We start from the raw sequence: 26,211 nt of genomic DNA on the forward strand, positions 1-26,211 counted from the left end.
TAACGACAGTGGGTGAAGAAGTGTAAAGTGGAGGTGTATTCAGGTGCCATGTAAGCTGGTTTAATCCTCCTTCATAGCATTTGTTGTGTCATTAAAGCTGTATGGGGTTGGGGATCGTGTGACACAGGGCCTATTGACTTCTGTAGCCCTTAGCTAGGATACAACAGAGAGCCAGTGTGGTGTTCAGGGTTGCCACAAGTCGAGAGTGGATTTTCAAAGGTAGGTGTACCCCCAAAGACCACACAGGACCTTTTTTTTCTAGAGTAAAAGTGTGATAAAAATCAATAAAAGGAAGAAAAAAAGACATTTTACTCAGCAGCTTTATTTTTGTGCAAACCTCAGGCAACACAGTAGCTGAGAGACAAGAGATATGCTTTGCTTATACGTACCACAAGTCATCGGACCTGGCTACATGGATAAAAGAGTACAGATGTGCTATGGCATCCCTTTATGTGCCATGTGAGTGAAAGCAGGCTTTTTTGTTTAGATAAACGTGCTGAGGTTACTGCCTTTATTTAAAACCAGTCCATCGTTGTCCAACAATGAATTTTAAGACTTAATTTCTATTATTACATTCAGCTATGTGAAGGATTTTACTTTTATTTTCACCAAGCCTTGTAAGAAAAACATTCTACATTGCTGTTTCATTCATATATTATAACAGGAGAAAATTATTTTCTATAGGATACAGTACCATAAAGAGTTACAGTATATAGAGCGTGTAATATTGTGCATTTGATATTTTTTTAACATGAAAAAAAAACACAAAAAAAGTACAATGTTGTCAAGAACTGCAGTTTCCCAGTGATGTTGGTCATTCAAGTTTTCTTTAATAACAAGTTCGATTCAAAGGTGAGACGAGATGGCACCATGCAGTGTGTAAGGCTGAGGTTTCCTACAAGAAGCCAAGTGAAGGATGAATGTATTTGGTAACAAAAGCAAAGTATTAAGGAGTATTGTACTCTGCAAAGAAATGTAACAGAATACAGTCAGGTCCAGTCCAGTCGGCTTGTGTTCGGACAGAGACGCCCTTTGTTGTTTGTTTGCAGTTTTACTCTGGAAGTCCACATTGGATTTTTTTTTAACAAAGCAGTAAAGATTTGATTTGAATTTAGACTTTCAGCTTTAATTTAAAGTTTTACCTTACTGTGCTATTCACAGAGCTATTCTACTTTATTTAAGCTATGTTGTGCTTAATGTTTTGGCTGCTGTGGCACAGTATTTTCCCAAGTTTTAGGATAAATAAACGATAAAATATTAAGTGTTTGGGTATTACAGCCATGTAATAGTTTATCCACGTTCATGGGCTACATGAGCTGTATGGTCCTCATTATTTCCCCATAATATACAACCCTGACTGTAAATACTAAATCTGTAACTCTTAATTCTTTTTTTTTTAAGGAGAAAGTCCCAGTAAATATGACTCTACGTTGGCTAATTGTTAGCTAGCATGTTGTATGTGTTGCCGCTCTACTCAGTGTGGCTACTCTGTATTTGCCTCCCGTGCATCGTACCATACAGCGTTGATACGAGGTAGCAATTTTTCTTTTCCCTTTACAGCTGTAAACCATACAACCCAGGAGAATGACTAACAACTTTACATACAGTACATTATGACAGAACAAGCATAACAAAGAAGCAATATTGCTTTTGGCTACAGCTCTTATTGCTGTCTTATGACAATATTAAAATGGCTCAGATGATTTTATAAAAAGCTTTGATTTTTTTTCCCTTTGATTCCAAGTGATTTTTTTAGACTCCAAACTGCCCAACAATATCCACACCTCATCACCCTCCCTTCAGAAAACTCTACACACTAATCCTTACCTACCCAGTATCTGCAAGCCTCGCTGTGCTCCAGTATATTTAAGACTTTATATATGCAAAAAATAAAATAAAATATTGCAAATCTGCCAGGGACATGATGTGCAATTAAGAAAACACACAACAAAAAAACAACAACTCTGTGACAGAGTACTTAAATAGCATGGCTGATTTTCCATTAAAATGGCTGAGATAAACTTATTCAAGATCTTGTAAACTGAAATGAGTTTCTGAAGTCATGTGAGTTACATTTAACAGGATTCAAGAGCTTTTTAATGAGTCCAAATACTCAAATTATTTCACCACTGTTTCAGCACCAAAGCCAGGATGTTTCACCCTGATCTCATTTGGGCTGCTGATGTTCCCTAAGAGCACCGGTGAAGGTAGCTGTCCACACGTGCAGGGCCGTTCCGGCAGAGAGGGTGAGGAAGAAGAGGAAGGCAACTTGGAAACCAAACCAATCCACCAAGCCTCCGGCCAGAGCGCTGAACATCAGCTTCCCCAGCACCTCGAGAGTAGCCAAGAAACTGTAGTGGGTCGCCTACAGGGAGAAGGGGCAGCCGAGAGGTAGGATGAGGGGAAAAGAGATTAAAAGGGGAAGGTAAAGTAGAAGGAAGTGAGAGGAGAGAAGGGGAAATGGAGAGTTTGGGAAAGAAAGACACATTGTGAGTAAAAAGAGATAGCAGTATTGGGAGTAGAGTGCAAGACAGTTACAAAAAAAACAAAAACGTGAGACTTCATCCTATCCACCAGTACAGCTTATCACCTTCTGTCTCTTAGGCATTAGCATGGTTAACACAATTAACCACTACAGGGACAAACGGGGCGAGAGATTAGATCTGAAAACTTCTAGGAAAAACAAACTGCAAAAGAAGAGAAAAATACGAAATGCTGGAATACTGGAAGAGAAAGCGTGAGATCATGGCCTGAGATGATGGAACGAGGCCAAGTGAAGCAGGCTATCTGATCTCAGCCTTAAGGCTTTCAAGAGCAGAGTGAGAGAGGGAGAACAAGAAGGACAGAGATTACCTAATCTCCCCAAGCCTCCTCCCTCTGCCCAAGAGCAGCAGGTAGCTCTGACAAACATGGGACTCTAGTGACACCTAGACCATTACCTGAACACATTAATTAAAATTAAGAAAAGCAGAATTCATTAGAACAAATGCTTCGAGTCCTACAATCAGAATACATTTACAAGAAGCTTGCACTGTTAATTGTGAATTTTCCAACTCTGGGGCTAATAAAGAAATCTTATCTTATCTGACAAAGAAATATTTCATCCACAAATTAGTTTTTGTGTTACAAAAGGAAAAAGATACCACACTTAACTTTATAGGACGTTTTTACAACTTTGTCAGGTTCAGAATTGTGCTTTTGTTTGCACACTGTCAACGAGATAAACAAGGGTAACATTACGTTCCCTTAAATGTCCCGTGCTGCAAGAAATACTCCTGTTTCTTACTAAGTGACTAAGTGTTTCCTGCATATTATTTGTATTACTGTAGGAACAGAGCCGTGACAGTTAGTCCAATAATTTATCAGCAGATTAACCCTTAACTGGGATCACTTTGATTTCTGTTTTTTGTTAAAGCAAAAACATTTAATATTCTCTGCAGTTCACGACTGTCTTTTCTTTTCTTATTTATGACATTTTTTTTAGATTTTGGAGAATGGACCATGCTCACTAAATCAGCTGAGGGCATTTCTCACTGGAAAAAAACAAAGACTGAAAATCATATCAGAATCTGATGAGCGGTGAGTGGGGTCTGCGGTCTGCAGGCCGAGGTAGAGCGCTCTGAGAGCCTGTGTAACCACAGTTAAGTGGAGTGCCTTTATTCTGAGCAACTTGTTTAACAGATTCAGTTTCTTTCTCCTGGGGATCGTTAACAAGCACTCACACTATCAGCTTTCTGTTACTGGATAGCACTACCTTCAGTAACGCACACATTTACACACCAAGCACAGGTGAGCTAATGCTCTCCTCTCATGTATGTGCACACAGACCAAAATCCCACGCCGACACTAAAAAGCAAAACAGTCAGTCTGTGTCATGAGAGTCTCTCAGATTAACCTCGGCTCTCCTCGTGAAATGCTGTACTTGTTCTCTCTCCTTTCATTAAGTGTAATTTCATAACTGGATCCTGGTGTCTGTGCTTCAGCTTGTGATTTTTTTCCCCTTCATCTTTCTTTTTCACTTTAGGACTGACAGCAATTTAAATGATAATTTGTCACCTTCAGAGATTGACTGAGTGACGTCTGAATGGCTGTGTGAACAACGATCACCTCCAGGCAACGCTGGCCCAGATACGACGGGGACAAAAGGAGTTATGTCAAAGAGGAGAAAATGAGCAAGGAGAGGAAAAAATTCAGAGTCGGAAAAGAGAGCGTTTAAAAGACTAGAGAATGACAAAGAGACAGGCAGTAGGAGGGACAATGTCAGCAAGGGGGGCCGCAATGCAAGGAAACTGGGGCTGCTGAAACTTTTGACATTTTCCTGGTGGAAACAGCTGATGACAACTGACAGGTACAGGTGACAAAAGGTATGGCACTTAATGCTGAAAGATTTCCCTCTCCGGCATCACTTTGACAACCAAAGGAAATGAGCTAACATTACACAATTTAACCTAAACAGAGGTGGTGGGGGTAGAAAGAAAGAGGGTGAAAAGAATGAAAAGACTGTATTGTTGGCTTGTTGAGCCACAGGAGACCTAACAGTAAAGCACAACACAATTAACACTAAAAAAGATGATGACAACAGAGCAAAACTTGTACATGAAAGCAGCCCTGGGCTAGATAATGAGCTTGTTGGCGGGAATGGACAGAACTCCTTTTTACCTGAATGCTTTCCTCGGCCCTCTGAGTGCAATGCATCATGGTAGTGAAGGTGAGCGTGGTGATGAGACCACCCAGGAAGTGTTGAACACTCATGCTCAGGACTGCCATACCTGAGAAAGCACACACACGTGCAAGTAAAATGGATCAAAACCAGCCTTGACACATCTGAGTCTAACTACAATAAGACAACAGAAAACCCAGCAGTTCCTTTTCTGAAAGCAGGCAGAAAGCTAGCAGCTTTACACCGTCGTTTTCTCTGCTACACTACTCACTTTACAATTCTATGTTAAAGTGAAAGCAGGGAGACAAAGCAGCGAGAAACGGTAATCTGCTGAAGTGCAGCTCCCCCCCTCAGTCCCAGTCCCCAAAACACATGTAGTGTATCCTCTGAGGGGAAGTGGCAGAGCAGTGTTAGTGGGGAAACACAGAGGAACCACAGAGCCTATCTGTCTCTGCTCCCACTAACACTGAATTATTCACTCAAGCCGCCAGAGTTTTTGCCGAGCAAGACTCTTCAGTCAGCGACATAAGACTGGTGGAGTCAAAAAGATACACCGACTGATCAGACTGGAAGAACGGGAAGCGGAGGGTTATCATGTAATATTGAAAAATCTGAAACTGAATGTTTTTTTTTCTGTTTTGAGGGTTTTTAGTCAAGTTTTCCTGAAATCTTTGTTCTGGGTTTAAAATGGAGGCGGGAGATGCCTCCACTTTGAGTTGGAGAAGCTTGATAGGGTAAGAGACGGGCTCAGGAGGAGATGAATGGTGTGAATGTGAATCCCGACCGGCTGTTCAGCGCAATCAGATGTGTCATTCAGACATTAACGAATGAATAACTGTCTGGAGGGAGACCTCTCCTACAGACGTCCTCCACAACATGGATTAAGACTGAAAAAGGTCTAACAGCATTTGAAACTGCCAGTGACATTAGTACCAGGCTTTACATCCCACATATAACCTTTCAAACTTAACCCTCTTTTCCTTCTAAGGGTTCTTCACTTGTCATACAGCTGACACAAAAAGTGTTCAAAATCTCAAACATTTTATATTGTAGTCATTCATGATTTCAACAACTCTCATTTTCCCAATCTTCCTATTTTAGTTGCTCCCATTAAGGGATCCCAATAGGATCGTTCGCCTCCATCTAACCCCTTGCATTCTTTTCCATCACTCCAACACTCTGCATGTCCTCCTTCACTACATCATGAATCTTCCTCTTTTCTTCCCGCCTGGCAGCTTCATGTTCAGCATCCTTTGTCCAATAAGTCCCACTATCCCTCCTCTGCACATGCCAAAACCATCTCACCCTTGTCTCTCTGACACTGCCTCTCTGACTTGTTCCTCTTATATCCTCATTTCTAATCTTGTCCATCCTGGTCACTAAGCACCTTCAACTCTGGCACCTGTCTTTTTGTCAGGGCCACCATCTCCAAACTATACATCATAAAAGGACTCACTACCATGTTGCAAGCCTTTCCTTTCCCTCTTGCTGCCCTCACCTGTCACAAATCACCCCTGACACTTTCCCCCACCCACTCCACCCTGCCTGCACCCTCTTGTTCACCTCTCTTCTGTACTGTCTGTTGCTTTGGAGGGTTGACTTGAGCCATTTAAACTCATTATACCTGTCTCTCTCTCATTCATACACATGTATTCTGTCTTACTTTTGCTGACTTTCACTCCTCTTCTCTTCAGAGCACGCTTCCACCTAACCAGGCTCTCATCCATCAGCTCTCTACTCTCACTACAGAGCACAATGTTATTTGGAGACATCAGTCTCTCCATAGGCTCCAGCTAACTTCATCTGTCAGCCTGTCCATCACCACTGCAAACAAGAAGGGGTTCAGGGCCCATCCCTGATGTAATCGCACACCCCACTTCAGACCCACCTTTCACTCCTACCACACACTATACAAATTGCCAGTTTAATTTGATACAACATTCAAACAAATTTTAAAGAATAAAAAAATAATTAAGAAATAATGGCATCCTGATGGCATCCTGAGATCTCTGCAAGTCAGTTCTGGTTTTTAGTGTTCACAGTTTTCTCCTGTTTTCTCAGTTTTTCACTGAGTTTTTAAATTACATTTTGTACCATAGATGAAATCCCCAAATTTTTTACAATATTGCACTGAGAAATCCATCCATCTTCTTAGGCACTTGTCCAACCAGGGTTGTAGTGGGTGGAGTCTATTCCAGCTGACACTGGGCAAAATGCAGAAAACACCTATCCTCAACAGTGTGGATATGCCATGTGAGAGTCTGTGATGATGTGTCTTGGATGAGGTTTTGCTTGGTTCTTTGTATGGCAGTTTTTGGTCTGTATCATTCCCCTTCTCTAACTTCCTGCCCCATCTGCTCTGAAGCCTGACATGGCTTTCTTTGCAAATAAACTTGGCATGTATTTTTAATGACATGGAGGACACAAGCCATTCCTGGAAAGCTCCAAAATGTGCTTCACCACACCCTGTGGCATCCTAAGCACTGACTGAGTGGCTGCAAACAGGATAGGCCCCATGCACATCTTTGGAGTGTGCGAAGAAGCTGGAGCATCTGCAAGAAACTGTTGACACAGGAAGAACATGCAAACTCCATCGAGGAGGTCCAAAGCAATAATTAAGGAAGAACTGTTTTGGAACCCCTACTTCTAAAAGTCTCCTGTTATATATCCGACTGGAGCGATGACATGTTAGGCCAATGACTACAGGTCAGCTTCAAGTGCACATGGAAATGCATTAAATCTGAATGAATCTACTGAAAGATTTACATCTTATCCTGTCACAACAAATTTCTAATGTAAAACCCTGCTACCGAAGTCTTACTTAACCTCAATATCAAGTTACTTTCCTGTCACTGTCACTATAAACCAACAAAGGAACAAATAAATAAATAAATATCAGCTCCTTAACCACAGAACAAACACTACGAACCTCATTTTACACATATCCAGAACTTAAATGCACTAGCAGAAATACCATAAAACAATAGCATTGCAGTAAACCTGGGGACTATCACTGCTTGTGTCTTGCTGAGCCTGCCATAAGCACTGAACAGCATTATTTTTGCTGACTTCATTCCCTGCTGATAAAACTGTAACTGTGGCCACTGTTAGGCTTTGTAGCTTTACTGTGTTTGGTGTGTGTGTGTGATATTATTCACAGTCATTCACAATTTAAAAAAAAAAAAAGAATATAAAAATTATAGGTTAATGCGGTTCAGTGAGTATTAGCACTTGTTTATTTGATTACTGCATATATGCTGTTACGTCCCTCTGCAGCCCCTAATCATCTCAGTGTGTTCAGCTGGTGCTAATTGGCCACACCTAGTCAGGTGTGGATAAAAGCATACCTGAGGCAAGCTTCACAGAAGCTCACTTGTCTTTGCCTTGGTGGCACCAGCCATTTTAGCCAACCTGGTATTCCATTTTAAGATAAAACCTCTTCTCACTAACACTCTGGTATTCATCTCTTTTTTTTTATGTTGCGGACTTTGAGCCGGGTCGTAACAATGCTCTTTGTTTTCATTGCCCGCTTCTGTCATATTTACATCAGAGCACCAAACATAAACCGGACTAAATAATCCAGAATTGTAGCATTTGTTAAAATATTTTGAAATCATTTACTTTGTGACCATTGTCTTATTGTGGGTTTGCTTCTTACCTTTCATGAGCGGCGATGGTTCGAGGACAGTGAGCAGAGAACTCTGGAAGACCATGCTGATTGTTCGCAACACAAACACGCGCCGCATCAGGGCCCCGATGCTGAGGAAAAACCAGCAAACAAGAAGAGCATCAGAGAGCTGTTAACTAACTTTTAAGTGTATTGATGAGCAGTGTGATACCTGATGAAAGCCACTCCGAGCTAATATCATTAAATTTAGAGACACTTTGTTTGTTTCTTCGCATTTCACAGACGCACACACGCACGCGCGCACAGTTACATACGTGCACGTGCATAAGTAAACAAGTCCCCAGACACTAATTGATTCCCTGTTAGTGCAAGAAAATCATCCCCCTGTGGGTCTGGTTCATGACGTAATCAATAACCTAAGGAGATCCCCAGCATGAGAAAGATAATTAATCACTGTTAACATACATAAAAACACACACACGCACTCACACTGTTGTGTGACATCAGGGATTAACAATGCCAATCACTCAGAGGATGCCTGCCACTCAAGGGACTGTGTGTGTTTGTTTATGGGGTTTTTTGCATGTAATTATTTATGTGTAAAAAAAAAAAGGTTGTGAGAAAGAAAGGGACACACAAGACAGGTTATCTGATTTAGTTAGGTAAGAAAATCTGAATTTATCTTTCATATTCAGACAGACTCTTTAAACATGTCTGCCAGTATAAATGTGACAGGAAACGAGGGGAAATAATGGTTCCCAAATAGATCTGTACCAGGGCTGTTATGATTATATGTTCCAGCGCAGTTATTGATAAGTTATTTGATTGATTGATTAATGGATTAAAAGCTGTGCTTTCAAAACATCTTAAAACCTAAAACCCAAGTTGATGCCATAAGCTCTATTAATTTAAATGTATTTTTATTTCTGTTCAAGACCCCCCCCCCCCCTTCTTCTTTCACTCTTCCCTGTACCTTTATCTGGCTCTCTCTTCCCCCTCCACCCAGCGTTTCCTTACCTCTCTACTGGAAAACCAATCCTGCATCATTCACATGCTAAAGACATTCTTCTCTCTGCTGCTCCTTTGCCTCCCTTCTCAATGACAGCCTTTCATATCACGCGCTCTCAAGAGATGCTGAGGGATGTGTGTGTGTGAGAAAAAGAAACCTCTCTGGCTGCCACCTCACACGGGCCAGGCCCAGATAAGAATAACTACGTTCTCAGGTTGCCAGGGGCAGTTGTAAAGGGGGTCACTCACTGACCACTCAGCCGTTTCTGATGGTAGTGAGGATATACCTTCCAACGGAGCTTTTAGAGGAGGAACAACAGCCCAGCCTAACTAACAGCCCCTTTCTGTGTGTGTGTGTGTGTGTGTGTGTGTGTACGTGCAGGTGATGAGAAGTGGTAACCAAGCGGAGGAGCTCAGTGTATGTACAATCAGAAACTAGTTTTAACACTGAATCTACTACACATTTGTAGACCCATAGGCACAAACCACTGCTGTGCAATGATGTGATTTCATTTTTTAATTCTCACAGCTTGTAAAATCAAGTTAAAACTAAGGGGTTATCTTCAGTGGTCACATGAGAAAGCATCATACCAAAAATAAAAGAAAAACAGTTCATAGTTGAGAAAAAGAATTCTTGATGCTCACAAAGCAGGAGATGATTATACAAAATATTCACTCCACCTGTACAGGAATGGACTGTGAGAATCCAGACCAGTAAAAATGCCACTTTTGCAGAAGAGACACTTTCAAGCCAGAGTGAAGCATGTCAAGGACAACCTGGAAAAAGATTATGCAGACTGGAGGCCATCCTTTGGTCAGATGAGACAAAACTAGAACCACAGTACCTGCAAAGAACCCACACAGGCACAGGGAGAATATGCAACCCCCACGCTCAAACCCAGAGCTTTACACACAGTTCAAATAAATTACTACTATAAATTTCAGGGGAAGACAGTCTGAGACTGGATGAAGCCAGTGATTTATTTCCCAATGTACAATCTTTGAATTTTATTGTACAATGGTTTTAAGCCTAAAACATCACCAAGAATACTTACTAAGTATATTTTGGGTCAGTGCAAAACCTTGCAAAACTAAAAGATTGGTAATGAAATTGATGGCTTGTACAAATTTAAAGGTATAATTTCCAGGCTAAATCTGTCTATCTTGTGCAAAATAACACATTTAGAGAGTATTCTCCGTGTTGTGAGGGTGTGAAGATTTTACCGCCTTTACAAGTTACATAGGTGTGAAATGGAGAGGGAGAGTGAAAGATCAAAAGCCAAAGTATGACAATGACATCTTTTGAAAGCACTTTCCCTAAAAAAAAAGAAAAGAAATTTTTGCCTTTGGAGGCTTTCTTTGTGTTTGCTAGTGTCACCTGACAAGGGGAGAAAGCCTGGAATCCAAGTGGAAGAAAAAGGACAAACAGACTGACATAAGAGAGAGCACATGGCAACTGATACATGTCAACAAACAGGCAAGCAAACACACTCATACAGCACTGACACAGATAACAAAACAGGGCAACAGAGACTTTGCTTATCCATTAGCTTGTCATTATACCATGTACATCTAACATATGCTAATTACTTTACGCACATAGGTGCAGAATATTCTAATCAGCAAAGATGTGAATTAATAGCAAGAATAAGGATTTATATTAAGACTACATCACTGCATGGAGTGGGAACTAACACAATATCCTCTGTCCAGGTATTGTTGTAAGTCACAGTTCCCATCACAATGGCCATAGGCAGGGCCGTCCTACAAAGTGGTTCTATAGGCAGATGGAAAAATCTTACATAACTGTGGTCAGGTGCAAATGGCACAATTTTATGATGTCTGTATTTAACATGGAAAATGTTTAAAAATCATATTATTAACACAAAAGATGTTTATTCAAACCTTGATTCAAATACACCAGAGTCTATGGAAATTTCTCTTTTTTTTATTATTGTAAGATTGATAGGGTTTTTTTTCCTGAAAAGTCTTTTGGTATAAACAGTAATTAACAAATTTAATAACTTTATGAATCTTTAAAAAGTTTTATAAATTACTTTTTTGGCTCCTCCCTTCAAGAGTCACCAGAGCGGATCATCTTCCTCCATCTCACCTGATCTCACCCCATTCCTAGCATCCTCTTCTGTCACAACAACCCTCCACATGTCCTCCTTCACCACAGCCACAAATCTTCTCTGTGGGCTTCCTCTTTTCCTCCTGCCAGGCAGCTTAATCTTATCCAGTATCTGTACTCTATACATGCCTAAACCATCTCAGCTTTGCCCCCTTTTTGTCTCCAAACTGAATCTAGGCTGTCCCTCTGATGTACTTGTTTCTAATCCTATCCATTCTGGTCACTCCCAGTGAAGAGCTGAGTATCTTCAACTCTACCACCTTTCTTTTTGTCAGTGTCACCATCTCCAATCCATACATCATAGATGGTCTCGCTACCATCTTGCAAACCTTCACTTTTTCTTTTGCCGCTTTCCTTTTGTCATACATCACCACTAACACTCGTCTCCACCCACCCCACCTTTCCTGCACTCTCTTCTTTACCTCTCTTGTGAACTGTCCGTTGCTTTGTTACAGAAGTAACTCCTTTACTACCCCTTCTCCAGTCCATAAGCATTCTGTCTTGCTTCTGACTTTCATCCTTCTTTTCTCCAGAGCATACTTTTACCTCTGAAGTCTATCTTCCACCTCTTCCCTACTCTAACTACAGATCACCATTACCATCTATAAAGACCATAGCGCAGTCTTCCTTCCTGACTCCTCTGTTAACCTATTCATCACTAATGGAAACAAGTAAGGGTTCAGAGCAGATCCCTGATGTAATCCCACTCCTGACAATGTTTATTCATCTCAAACTGTTGTAATTTACAATTGAATGTTCTAACAGGTACCTGTCTGTCACCTGTAGCAGAAAGTCTACCATCTTATACCTGTCTGTAAAGGTGACAATTAAAAACAACTAGGTGGATATTGTGTCAAACTTGAGGGGTGCTTGTGTGTGCTTGTATTGTGTCTTTGCACACATCAGTGTTTGTCTGATGGATTTGCTGCTAATGTCCACGCTCCACAGAGGGGGTTCCCATGCTCTCAAACAAGGCAGTGTTTACTGTACACACACTAGCAGAAGCAAACCATATAAAGAGTGATAAGAGGCTTAAAACATGACAGTCAGTGCACACAAAATCACAGACGAAAATAATGGTGGGTAAGTAATTTCTTGACAGCCACTCTTCCACTTAGACCCTTTCTGATAAAGCTTCAGTGAACAGTAGGTGAAACAAGTGAAGTGAACTATTTCACCAGTTTCCTCACATTTTTATTTGAATTGTTTGATATTTCACGTTATGAAACCACTCTGGCCTATGCAACACTGCATACTGTGAAAAGTATTACTACTGTTTATTTCATCATCCTTAGTTAATCAGTGTGTTTACTGGACTATTATTATGTCTCAGTTTTACCAAAGTAAACACTAGAAAGTAATTAACACTGAAATACTCAAAGTCATTATAAATTTATAATAAATGCTAATAAATACTGGAGTATTATAAAAGATTAGCACTATAGGACACTTTATTTTAGTTTCCATATAATGGCCCAGTTGCTTAGAAGTACTGTACTTATCTCACAACATGCATAGTGTTCAGAGCACAAGTTAGCGACATGTTGTGCTCAAGTATCTGCACTAAAGAGGTGATTGTTTTGTGTGTGCGTTATGCTTGGACACCAGATGTGAAACCCATCCAACAAGACTAACACCTGGGCTCATCGGATGGTGATCATGAGAACACATGGCTACATCAAAAGGGAATGGGTTCTTCAAAGGGGAATGTTTTGACAAATAGTATGACGTTGAAGTCTGGCAGGTCAGCGTGACCTAGCTAAAAGTAATAAACTACAAACTAGAGAGTACCATTTTATTAGAGCTGAATACCTGCCAGAATGGAGGTAGCAGGGGGAGGGCACAGTAGGCCATTCTCTATAAATTAAGACCCCCCTCCTACCGCCCGGTGTGTCTGTCTTTAATCAGGTTTGATTTTGTTTGTCTACTGTTTGCATCCCCCAGGGCATTTTTGTCTCTTTTTTTGTCTGAGCTTTGGGTTTATTGGAACTGCTTTTCAATAAACTCTTTTATGCAATTTAAACTTGAATCTACAGTGGTTTTTGTGTATTTTCTGACTACATTAGTAATAGTTTAAGATTTTGGTTTAGAGAGTAAATCAAATCTTCACCTCCAATTTTTGAAACAATGGAATAGCCTTGTTGGTGCCTATCAAACTATTATCTCTGCAGTTTATTCTTGGATTCAACTAAAGAAATGGGTTAAAATTATGTGTTTTTGGCACAGACTGCTTGTAACAAAGTGCCTAAAGATACATTGGTTCTTTGCTACAGTTGTCTTATGTATAGAAAAATTACAGGTTCATCTCTTGAGTAAGGAGTCTTTTTATGTTTGAATGATTCAGGGGACAGTGTTATGTGGCTTAACAAAAAACAACTAAACAAAAATAAGAAACCCCAACAACATACTCTGAAAATGGTCAGGTTCAAGGACTAGACTGAAAATGAACGACAAAGCAGTCAATGTCGCAAGAAACATTTTTTATAGACCTTCAGAAAACCCACAGAACTATTGCTCAAGACCACTTTAAAAAGTGCACAGTACTATATAACAGATATAGATAGACCTATAAGACAAAAGCTAAAAAAAGAAAGTGATTTTGCAATGTCTTCTTGGATCAATGATGATGGACGTTTTTCAGTACTTTTTAGCACTAATATATAAAATGATAGATTAACTGAAGAAACCTACCTGCCAGGTTAGTTCATGATTAAATATCTTAGTTTCAGCCCAGGTGACTATTACACAGTTTGATGAAGAATGTGGAGTTAGTGACATGCAATTTAAAGTTTTTCACAGGCATTTTACACATTTTTCAAGGACAAACACCCCCCAAAGACGCCGCTTAAATTGAGAGGTTTTGCAAAGTGACACTGAAAAGAGTCACAAAATACTTCTGCCACAGAAAAGAGCCGTGGTGAAACCAGTGATAAATGATGGTGCTGATGAAGGCTACCTAAACTGAGCGAGCAGCAGGCCTCCCAGGGACGATCCGCAGATGGAGAAACCCATGGCGATGACGCCGTTCCAGAAGCCGAGCTCCCTGGCAGTCATGTGGTGATCCAACAGGAAGAGAGGAAACATGGTTACCGCACCCTGCTCACCTGCATACACAGTGATAGTAGACAGAGGTGGACAAGAAGAAGAAGTCCAAATGAATGATGAATTAAAATGGGTGAAGGGTCAGGGTGGTGGTAAAGGGGTTGTAGGATACAATGAGCAAAAGACGCATAATCTACCATATACATCTGACTAAGCATTGCTATTTTCACCAACGGTAAATATAAGAGACACTTTCTGAATACACATGCCTATTCCAATCACAGTCAAATATTATGAGGGTGCTGTATCAAACTGTTTAGCCTGCAACACTGAAAAAAAACATGGTTTTCCTGAGATGACGACTGCAGAATCAAATGCGAAACATGTGGCGCACCCAGGCCTATTCCTGGAAAGTGTCAATAATAGATGCCTGACAAGAAAAAGAATACCCTCAGTCACTTTATCAAACGGGGGCCTAGCACTTTTCCTAAAGCACAAAAAGGAAAACACAACAAAAACACAGAAACTTCCATAGATGAAACAGACCGCACAAAGACCTTTCAGTCAAAATAAAAAGTTTCTGTCAGGCAGTAAGACTTTCTCTGTGTGGTATTGAGTGTGGGGGTAATGTTCTGCTGAACATTACAGTAAAATATTCAGTGGTGCCGACTATACGCCATTATTATATTAATGGAGACTGACTTCAGAAAGACAGTGGGACCAAGGAGCTGTATGAGTGACAGCTTGGCTCCCAGACTGCTGTCAAATACGACACAACACAACCGACGACTCACTCACTCAGTCAGCCAGGAGACAAACAAAAATAGAGAACGAGGGGGGGAAAAAAAGACAGATGAAACAGACTGAAATGAAAAAAATAATAAGAGAAAGCCGAGAAGCTAGGTAGGGAGTGCAGCAGCGGAATTAGAGTGTCACTGCCGAAACAGCGGTGTGACAAGCCTGCAGAAATTCGGGGAAGGAAACATGGATTCTCCACGTCTCCCTCCTCTGTCACTCATATTTTACTGCTGGAAATTTGCATATGGTTATCAGAGATGGGAATGACCATGTTCGAGCTTGTCCTGAAAGGTCATTTAGTCAGTTAGAAAGGATTACTTCTAAAACAAAAGTGTTTGACTGTAAAATATTTGTTGTTTAGTGCTTCAGAAAATATGCAAAAATGACCCAAGAACTGCCACTGCAGCAAATCTAAAAAGGTTTCTTACATCACACAAAGGAGGGAAACCCCATAAAATGTGCAGATTTTAATAGTGGTTGATTTATATTGCTAACTTGAAATGAATAAGTCACAAGTAGTAACAACACATAAAACCAGAAGTTTAAATTTCACAAAGGATATCCAGAACTTGTGCATAAATAATAATAATAATTAAGGAAAAATAATATTACACTGATACATCACTAAAAATCAATCAATGTCTCACTATTTCAAAACTATTTTTATAATAAATCTAAAATAAGTTTGACTAATTATAGAATGGATTCAGAACAATTTTGACAATTCTTCAAGGAGCAAATTCAGATTCAGAGCAGAATGTTTTTGGGTTCCAGCCACACAAATGTAAGGACATGATGCTTTCTCTTTTTCTACATCCTGATAAAGTAAATATTTTTAAGTGCTGGTTGTAAAAAACAAAACAAAAAAACCCAAACAAACAAAAAAAAACCCCAAGCCATATTTTACTGCAGTCAAAGCAATTAAACTGTGGCGAAAAGGGAAAATCTGAGTAAATGAGTGGTAACAACGATGCTGCAGACATTAAAATCCTTGAACTTTAATGCACCTCGTGAGGAAAAAAAACCCAAAACACTGGAGTTCATATTAGTTTTGATCATCGGTATCTTATAGAGATTACACTCATGAACAGTGACACAGGAATTTATTGTTGATTACAGTATGGCACATTTGTTTCAGCGGTGAAGCGGAACTTAAACGTATAGCAGCAAATTTCTACAGAAAACAGTAAAATCCTTTCAGTCCATGCACTCCGTGGGTGATGTCTGTGCATTACTCACATTTTAATCTGTCATCCTCTGTGCTGAACTGTTCTGAGTTGCATCAACTGAGCAATAACCATGTTAGTCATAATAAAGTAAACACTGGCAGCAGCAGTACCCATGATGCCAGAGTTGTTTACCCATGGTTCTGCGCTCCTGTGCCTGTCTGTCTGTTGTTCAGCTCAAAGCTCAGAGCTTTCACAGTCCTGCCTTCAACTAATTATTTCTTTAAAGGGGGGAAGGGGTGGTAACATGCAGGCACGCACACACACGCACACACACACACACACACACACACACACACAAAACAAGGCTGATTATTCCTTTCTATAAATATTCTCAAAGCAACAATTGTCCATTTCAGCAGGGATTTCATTAAACATCCGCTAAGATTAAACAGAGTGGAGGGAAAATCAGAACGAATGGAACAAGACTGAAGGAGAGAGATGGCAAGAGAAGAAGAAAGTGAGGAGGGAGAAATAAAGAAAAGGTGAAAAACTAAGAGAAAACAGGAATAGAAATAAAACAAAGAAAAAAAGGAGAGGGACAAAGAAAGAAATAGGTGAAAAGGGCAAGAAAAGCAGGGGCAAAAGTGATGTGGTGCAAGAGACAACAATCATGAAATCATACATAAAATGATATGAGTTAAACATGACTGGAGAGATAGGACAGGGATGGAGACTGCTAGAGACAGAGGAAGAGGAGGAGGGGCAGATGAACACAGACAATGTTAGGAGGTTAGTGAAGAGGAAACAGAGGAGGAATGGCAGGCTCAAAGAAAAGTGTTTACAGAGAGAGCAGAAAGACAGCATTATTTAACATTAAGAGTGACAGCATGAAGGAAGCTCTGTTTATTCTACTAATTTAAAAAGCTCCCTATAGTAGGGTGGTGCAGATGGACAATGATCTCTGGGATAAGCGACGATCTCTTGACAACCAAGAGAATGTTTTGTTTTCTCATCAAAGCATAAAATTATTACCATCAATATTAGATTCATATGACAGTTAACAACTGTCTCAACTTTTTAGCTCTTGGTGTGAGTGGCTGTGAGAGAAAAACTGTAGGTGAAGAGTACAGGACAGACAGATGAGCTACTTTAAACATACATAAAGAAGTTGGAAGAAATCAAAAAGAGCCAGGCAAATGTTATGACATAATACTGTTTTAGCTGTCCAGCTGATATCTGTCCACTTCTGTTAATTACAGCAGACAACAAAGCTCTCCCGCTGGTATACTCTGTTATTTCTCTTCGTGCTGGAAGTGGGAAATAAGCTCCCCGGTGTGTCTTTTCCTCTGTCTCATCAGGAGCAGTAACACTGTTGTTTTTTGGGGCACACAGTATGAATCAGGGTGGGTGGCTAGCAAGTGCCAGTGCACAAACTAATAACAAAAATACAAAATCTGGCATTCATCGACGACACTGATGATTCACATCATTCTGATAGATATCAAAACCATTCAGTGAACCCACGTGCCCTATGGATGGAGAACAGATGACAAAAACATGCCATCATAGGATAAAAGTGATCACTCAGATCAAGCAGGACAAGTGGGCCCAAAATATGCATAACAGAGATTTTCCTCACTGAACTGGTCAACTTTGCCTTAACTCTTTACCCCTTAAAAGTTTACAAGGAATAACCTTTGAAGCTCTCTTCTGAACTGAGAGGTTTCTGTCACATGTTAGGCCTGCTTATAGAAAATGACTGTGTGTCCATGAGAAGTGCATCGGCTAGCCTTGGAAAAACCTGAAAACTATTGGTCATTAAACCATGTATTTATTGAGATATACAGAAATGTCAAAAAGCGTCATTAAGGGTATAGGGCAGGTCATCAAATGTCACCTTTATGGGGGAAAGAGTTAAGCCTCTCGCCTGTCTGTATAAGCGTGTTTGCAGCAGACGGGGGATAACTGGTTATACGTAGAGCTGGGCGATATAAGATTTTTTCATATCACGATATGTTTTTTTCATTTCAGGCGATAACAATATATATCACGATATAAGCCAAATGAGTATGAATATTGCAAACTACACAAAAGGCAGCCGCTAAAGCGTTTAAGTTTCAAAATAGAACAAACAAAACAGACTACTAAATTGTCAGTTCCACTTAGAAACAAAATATTAATTCTAAAAATAAATCTTAGTTTGTTTTACAGAAGAACAGACAAAATTGACTAACTTTTGTCAATATCAAATAAACTGAGAACTAAAAGGAAATTTTCAATCTCTCCTTGTTGTATAGCTTAGCTTTTCAAACAGTTTTAACAGTTACTTTAGTCTGACAAAAGCCGAATGACGAATTAGCGCTTTCAGTCAGAGAGTGAGCATGCACTGGTTTATTGTATTTCCAGACTTGCTTTCGGCACAATTTACAGTGCGCGCTACTCTGTTTTTTGTCAGACTTGAAATAGCCGAAATACCTTCACACTACGGAACTTCTATGGCCCTTCCGTTCGACAATCTCTCCGGATTTGGAACCATCATCTGTTTTCTCTTCGGTAACCTTCGGTCATGCTCTCGGTTGATTTTTCTCTAGTCGGCACACTCATTTCCTCCATTACCCGGGCGGCACGGCGGCTGGCTGCTTCCCAAACAAATACACATGTGCGGCTTGGCACTTGTGCTGTACGTAACATGTCACGTGACGTGACGCTGCGGCTGTGATTGGTTCGGCTCTGCGCTACTTAATTTGGATTGGCTGTTCTTCTTCTTTTTTTTTTTTCTTTTTTTTTTAGAGGACAAGAGAGATGAGGCCTATCGCAATAGTTTAATTTTTCTATCGAGAAAAGTTATTTCGCAATACACATCGTTATCGTTCTATCGCCCAGCTCTAGTTATACGTATAGGGATCACAGACAGATAAGCTTGAGATGAGGGGAAAAGGTCAACGAGGACATTGGGGTGAAATGCTGACATTCATGCTGCACCTTAGACAAAAGAGCTGGCAGAGCAGGTCCAGGAGAGAGGACACACAGTCAACATTTAGTGACCCTTTATCACTCCCTGCAAAAGCAAGGTAAACGGAGACAGGTTCATACATACTACATGTCTCAGCAAAGCACTACACACACTCTCTCACACACTCACACACACAAACATAGGTATAAACACACATACACCTTCAGCTCTTTGGGTTCCCTCAGGACAAAAGAGTAAACAGAACCCTCTCTGAACACAATTACATATAATCCTGTGTATATTAGGCTATTGACACAAACAAGTCCCTGCAGATCGATGCAGATGTTCCCCATGGCCCGTAGGTCTCACGAACACTGAACGATACATCATCACTCCAACTCAAACCTGCTGCATTACTGGGCTGCTTATGTTTGTCACCTGTGTTTATTTTCTGAGTGCAGTATTACTATGCACATCCTTTCCATCTTAAGGCAGCTGCACAGTTTCCATTTAGGTTTTTAAAGCATTTCAAGCAATCGGGGCAATATCCTCAATAGTCGTCAATTAATGAAGGCAGCTGATGTTGATTTCGGTTCATTAAGGCAAATGAATCATAAATACCTGTGGTTCATGTGGTAAAAAGGAGGATTTATATCTTTAAATGTCTAAAATGATCATGCACCCATGGATAAATGTGTTTATTTCTCTTTCCATTTTGCTCTCCGTTTCTCAGGGCACCATGTGGCGGTTGTTCATTAATTCATCCCCTCCTTCAGCCTCCCTTCCTACAGGCCTTCCTTTTCCCTCTGGAAAATAACCCCCACTCTCTCTCCAAGTTTTTCTCTAAATCTGCTAGCTAAATCTAATGCAGCAGTGCTGCATTAAATCCTTTCCTTGCAAACCTTATATATTTTTTAAATTGCTGAGGCATTGATGCAACTTTGTGGTTATCCTGGAGGCATCAGTTGATGGTGCCAATGAGCTGTATCACAGTACACTGCTGCAGTTTCTCATATTATGTTTCCTAAATTCATATATCCTCAAAGCCATCTTTTGAGCAGGAAATGCTAAAGTTAAAAGCAGGAACAAAGCTTCACTTCTACTGTTCATCCATCCATCCTTACACCTGAGTTGTTCCCTGGAGAAAGTCACCAGGGTTCACCACTTGTCAAGCATACAGGGCCTCTGTTTGACAAGTGGTGGACTGCAAATTGCTGCTCTGATGTATTTATTTAGTATTTAAAAATTGTCACAGAAAGTCTATTTATTATAAAGAAAGGTGGCACAGGCACACTTGTACAGCAAAAAGTGGTTATATGGACACACAATCAATCAGATTTTAACTTCCTCTATATTTATCAATTCATACACACTAAAGCATCTGTATTCCAAGGATAGAAAGCTGACTTTTAGTGTCTTTAACACATTCACATACATATAGTATCTAATAAATCAGTTCGCCTTATAGCCACACTGATGTCCAAACACTCTTTTGTTTAGACACGTGCACTTGTAGTATCGTGACTTGGCTTTGTGCTAAATGTGTTTTCCTATGGATCAAATTCCAGCTTATCCGATATTTAATGAACTGATGTAAAGGAACCTCATGGAAGTTTGCTAACAATCAAAAGTGACCAAATGCACCATGGGAATATTGGATGACAGCAGGACATCAAAATGTTTGTGTCCAACACTGAGCTTATTTGCAACTCATATCCACCATTGTTTGTCTCTTTTTTTTTGTGGCTTTTTTCCCATTTTCTCCGTCTGCTTCCCTCCGCCTCGCACCCTCCGTCCATCGCTCTACTCAGACAGTTCTCCCATCATGCCTGTAGCCTCAGATGGCACAGGGGTCACAGTTCATACACAAGGCTGCCAATGATTGGCCACAGTGTTGGACGCAGCACAAACTCAGAGTTCATTAGGGATAGATGAGGGAGAGGGGTGTAAGTTTGTATGTGTATGTGTGTGTGTGTGTTGGTGTGTGCGAGTGTGAGAAGTTGGGGGTTCAGACAGGCAGATTACCGGTCTCACACAAACATACCCACATAGCCCTTGAACAAAAACAATACTGTCTCACATAGGCAATTATGCTGGCACATCTAGGCCTAATCTAAAATATTACACAACCATTTCTTTTTTGTAATGCAAAGAAGGGGGACATTTAAATCAAACCAATATGAAAACCTAACAAGTGAGAAGACTTTAAATGTATATCAAAGGCATTTATTGCTGTTATCATTAGCATCAGCCAATGGCGTGCACGCGCATGTGTGTATGCATGCTATGTAACAGAGAGAGTGTTGGGTGTGGAGGGGGATGCTCCCGAGACAGATTAGGGGGTCCAGCCAGCCTTCAAATTTTGTCTAGTAGTATCGTCTGCTGGGGCTTATCCGATTACTGAGCCACCCTTAACACTCTCCCAAAACAGACACACACACACACATATACATATATATACACACATATACATACATACATATATATATATATATATATATATATATATATATATATATATATATATATATACACATATACATATATACACACACACACACACACACACACACACACACACACACACACAACTCAAGACTATGAAAATATGAGGAGACAATTATATTCCCACCACCCACGCACAGTGTAAACACACGCACAGAAACACACATCACCAGGATGCGCCATCTTCCATTTCAGTTTCTGAATGCCACAGACACAAAGACACTCTAATCCTTACATAATCCCCTTCTGCTACCAAACACCAAACTCTGGCCACATCAACTCTCTCCCCCCCAAACACACAAGCTCAACTATTTCAAAACTACTTTAATTTTTTTTCCTTTCTTTTCTTTTTTTTTTGCTTCTTGTTGGAAGAAACTCGTTCAAATTCAAAACTCTGTGCATTCAAATTAAGAATGCATTTTCATCTCAACTTTGTATGTGTGTCACTGTGACTTTAAAAACAACTGCTTTATCTGTCTAACGTCTCCATTTCCCAATGTGCATGCAGGACATGCCTTGCAAGGATCACTTCTCTAACTTCTTCAATGCGCTTGTGAGTGCAGTACTCAAAGAAACACCACCAGAGACATCTAGTGGTGATCTTTTGGCCCTACATCAACACAGCAGCGACTTCAGAAATTCAAACTGGGACGAAAAAGGGCTTGTTTCTAAAAATTCTGCATTTTATTGCCTCTGGAAAGTTAGACTGGACTGAACAGAAAATAAATAAAAACATATCAAGGGTATTGGTATTATAATCAAATCCAGCTCTATGTTTAATACTTATTTATCCTATACCGGGCCTTGGTACAGCCTCTCAATTCATCCATTCTCTTAAACAAGCCTCCCTTTAAGCTTTGCTCTTATGGGCCTCTCATCACTAACAGAAGGTTGAGCAGCAGGTGGGTGGGGTTTCTGTACTTGCACCCATCCATCCATCCATCCATCCATTCTCATCCTTTTTAGGGTGGGGGGTGGGGGATGACACAAAGACACAGACAACCATTCACACTCACATTCACACCCATGGGCAATTTAGAGTTTTCAATAAAGCTATCCCCACTAATTGCATGTCTTTGGACTGTGGGAGGAACCCACGCAATCACAGGGAGAACATGCAAACTCCACACAGAAAGACCTGATGGTGGAATTAAACTCAAGACCTTCTTGCTGTGAGGCAACAGTGCTAACCACCGTGCCACCATGCCGGGTGCCACTTGCAACTTTTACCATGTTAAACCATGTTAGAGGTATTTCCTATCTTTGACATGATACAGAAGCTGAGAAAACTGCTAAACTCATACATAAACTTTTTGATATAATAATCCAACACTGCAATAGTATAGACTCGCTGGCCACTTTGTTAGATACACCTGTTCAACTGTTTACTAGCACATATCTAATCAGACAATCATATGGCAGCAACACGATAAACTTAGGCTTGTAGACATAATCAAGTCAGCCTACTGAAGTTGAAGTGAACAGAAAGAAATGAATTTAAGGGTCTTTGAATGTGTCATGGTTGTTGGTGGCAGACTGGCTGGTCTGAGTATTTCAGGAGCTGCTTATCTACAGGGATTTTTTCCAAACAATCATGTCTAAAGTTATGGAGAATGGTCTGAAAAGGGAAAATATCCAATGAGCAGCACTTCTCTGGGATAAAATACCTTGACACTGACTATGTCAATACCCGTATGACCATAGTGAACTCATCTTTTTGGTACACTGGTTTCTTGAAGATGACAAGGAGTTCTTTGTACTCAAGCGCCCTCCAGAGTCACCAGATTACAGTCCAATAGAGCACCTTTGGGATGTAGTGGAACAGGAGATTCACATCATGCATGTCCAGCTGACAAATCTGCAGCAACTGTGTGATGCTACTAAGTTAATATGGTCCAAAATCTCTGAAGAATATTTCCAGCAGCTTAATGAACCAGATCCATGAAGAATTAAGACCAAAAGGCCAAAGCAGGTCTAACTTGATACTAGCAAGGCATTCCTAATAAAGTGGCCAGTGAAGTGCATAAGTGAAAATAACAAAAAAGGAAAATTCTACTTTAAAAAGAAAAAAAACAAAACATACACTATGAGAGAACAATTAAAAAACAGTCTATAACTACTTTGACAATAAATACTGAGCATTATTGCCCTTCTGGAAAATAAGCGAACATTTATTACGACAGATCACTTTACCTAAACTTAAACCAGTGCTTGAATAATAATCAGACTTACCCAGTTTGTATGTTAGCACATAGAGAACTGTCCAAGGTGTGCCAGGCACTGCCAGCAGCTTCCTCCACACCCTCCACGGCCGTACAGCATCTGCTCCCTGCCCTCCCTTTTTGCTGCCGTCTGCCTGCTGGCCCCTCACAGTCTCATCATCCAACACAGGGGCCCCCCACACAAACAGGGCTACACCAGCATACACAAATGTCAGCAGCATAAACATCCAGCTCCATCCAGCCACGTCAATCACAGCTAGCAGCCCACCTCCAGCAAACACTGACCCAGCTTTATACCCTACAACTTGTGCTGTGTTCCCAAGGCCCAGCTCCCCACGTCCTTTTAACAACCCCACTGCAGCTCCATCTACAGCAATGTCCTGAACAGAGGCCAAGGTGTTCATTGCCAGCAGGGTTCCAGCTACACCCCAAATATGTGCCTCTGGGGCCAGGGCAGCACTGGAGAGGCATGTTAGAGCAAGGCCAGAGACTGTTCCCACCAGCCAGCGACGCTTAGTACCAACTCGGTCCACCAAAGGCGCCCAGAGGACTTTGAGTACCCAGGGGAAGTAAAGGATCTTGGTAAAACCGATGCGGGTGAGAGAGTGCCCAGCTCCTCGCAGGTATACAGGAAGCAACGATGACTGGAGACCATAGGGAATGCCCTGGACAAAGTACAGCAGGCCCAAGAAGACTAGTTTGTCATTCATGATCTATCCCCAAACGTGACCCTGTGGTAGAGCAGACACTGGCTTGGTCCATTGGTCAGGTCACCGTCATTGTTTTGATTAAAGGGGACTCCCTCAAATGGACTGGTTGTTCCAGGTGCGTAGGGCCTGAAATAAAAGACAGAGTGTGAAATTAAAGGTTGTTACAGTGAACTTGCAAAACACGTCCACAGCTCATACAGGCAGCCTTAAAAGGCTGGGTCTTCACTGCTGCTTTATTGCTTCTCTGCCCAGCTCAGTTACCAGCAACGTTGCCCCAGCTAACGAGAGCCCCCTCAAAGTCAATGACTCGTGCTAATCATGTTCAGTACTGTTGTCATTACATCTGGTTCATCGTTTACCCTGCATCACAACTCAAACACGACTTTGCATCGTTTACATTTCACTACAGGTGCACAATTTAAGTTTGTTGCTTAGTTACCGTTAGCAAGCTAGCTTGCTCTCAAGCTAAACGTACTCAAGCGATTAGCTTAAAACATATTTCATCAGAAGTCTAGTATTATTTTGGAATTTTATTTTGACCCGGAAGTAACTAAAAAAAATATCAGCGTCTTTTCTAAGCAAAATCTTAAAGCATACTTAAAGGAAAGTTAGTTAGCTCTGTGCCAGCTAACCGAAGAGGGTGCTCCGCTTGTTTTCAGCCGGGATGAGCTATGAGGTTGCCAGATTCTGGCCAAACAATCCCCCTTTCTGCGATGCTAAACCAAGAATAGTTTCTTCCATCAGTTAAACTTTTTTTTTTCACGTGAAATGATGTATACCGGCTTTTAAATCTTTTTATTTAAAAAAAACATTTTTTTACAATTGCCACGCAAGATTTTTTTTATTACTACCCATCTAGTAATCATATAACGGCTGAACACGCTTTCTGCATCTGACTCGGTGTTCAAATCAACACCAGCATTTCTATATAGCACATGATGGGAAAACATGTTATATGGATTTAAGAGACTCATTTAAAATGTATTCATATTGTACTCATACTACCAATGTGTAAATATTTGGCAACATCATATAAAATGTTCGTCATGGAAATGTATGTCATGGTAATTTGGGCTTTTAATAATTTCTTTCAACTTTTCTTTTTACAAAGTGGATTTATTGCACAGAATACATATTTAATGACTTAGATCAGAGCATGATGCCACCACCACCATCATTCTCTTAGGTTTGAAATCCTCACATTTACTCCTCCAAACAGATATCTTGTAATTATGACCTGAAAGCTCATTTCTCATCTGATCATAAAACTTCTCCAAAAGACATTTGGCTTGTCCGTGTGGGAAGCTGCAAATTTCATTCGAGGTTGTCAATTCTGGAACAAGGGTTGTTGTTTTGGTGGGCACCCTTGTAGTTCATGGTGA

The 26,211-nt window shown here is 40.6% G+C and overlaps 1 protein-coding gene across 2 annotated transcripts; it reads right to left on the bottom strand.

The window, feature by feature from the left end:
• Nucleotides 1–302: 302 nt before the first annotated feature.
• mfsd3 (major facilitator superfamily domain containing 3) lies at nt 303–25,514 on the bottom strand. Of its 2 annotated transcripts, none has more exons than XM_063490084.1 (6): nt 25,427–25,514; nt 24,130–24,955; nt 14,387–14,534; nt 8,319–8,419; nt 4,660–4,769; nt 303–2,365 (listed from the first exon to the last, which is right to left on the bottom strand). In XM_063490084.1, the coding sequence occupies exons 2-6, from the start codon at nt 24,827–24,829 to the stop codon at nt 2,168–2,170; spliced, it is 1,257 nt and encodes a 418-aa protein (XP_063346154.1). In that variant the 5' UTR covers nt 24,830–24,955; nt 25,427–25,514; the 3' UTR covers nt 303–2,167. The 2 variants fall into 2 exon arrangements, with proteins under 2 accessions (XP_063346154.1, XP_063346155.1); XM_063490085.1 differs by having other exon boundaries at nt 25,462–25,505.
• Nucleotides 25,515–26,211: the final 697 nt, after the last annotated feature.

The sequence above is a fragment of the Pelmatolapia mariae genome, linkage group LG12 (genome assembly GCF_036321145.2).
Source record: "Pelmatolapia mariae isolate MD_Pm_ZW linkage group LG12, Pm_UMD_F_2, whole genome shotgun sequence".
Classification (NCBI taxonomy): domain Eukaryota; kingdom Metazoa; phylum Chordata; class Actinopteri; order Cichliformes; family Cichlidae; genus Pelmatolapia; species Pelmatolapia mariae.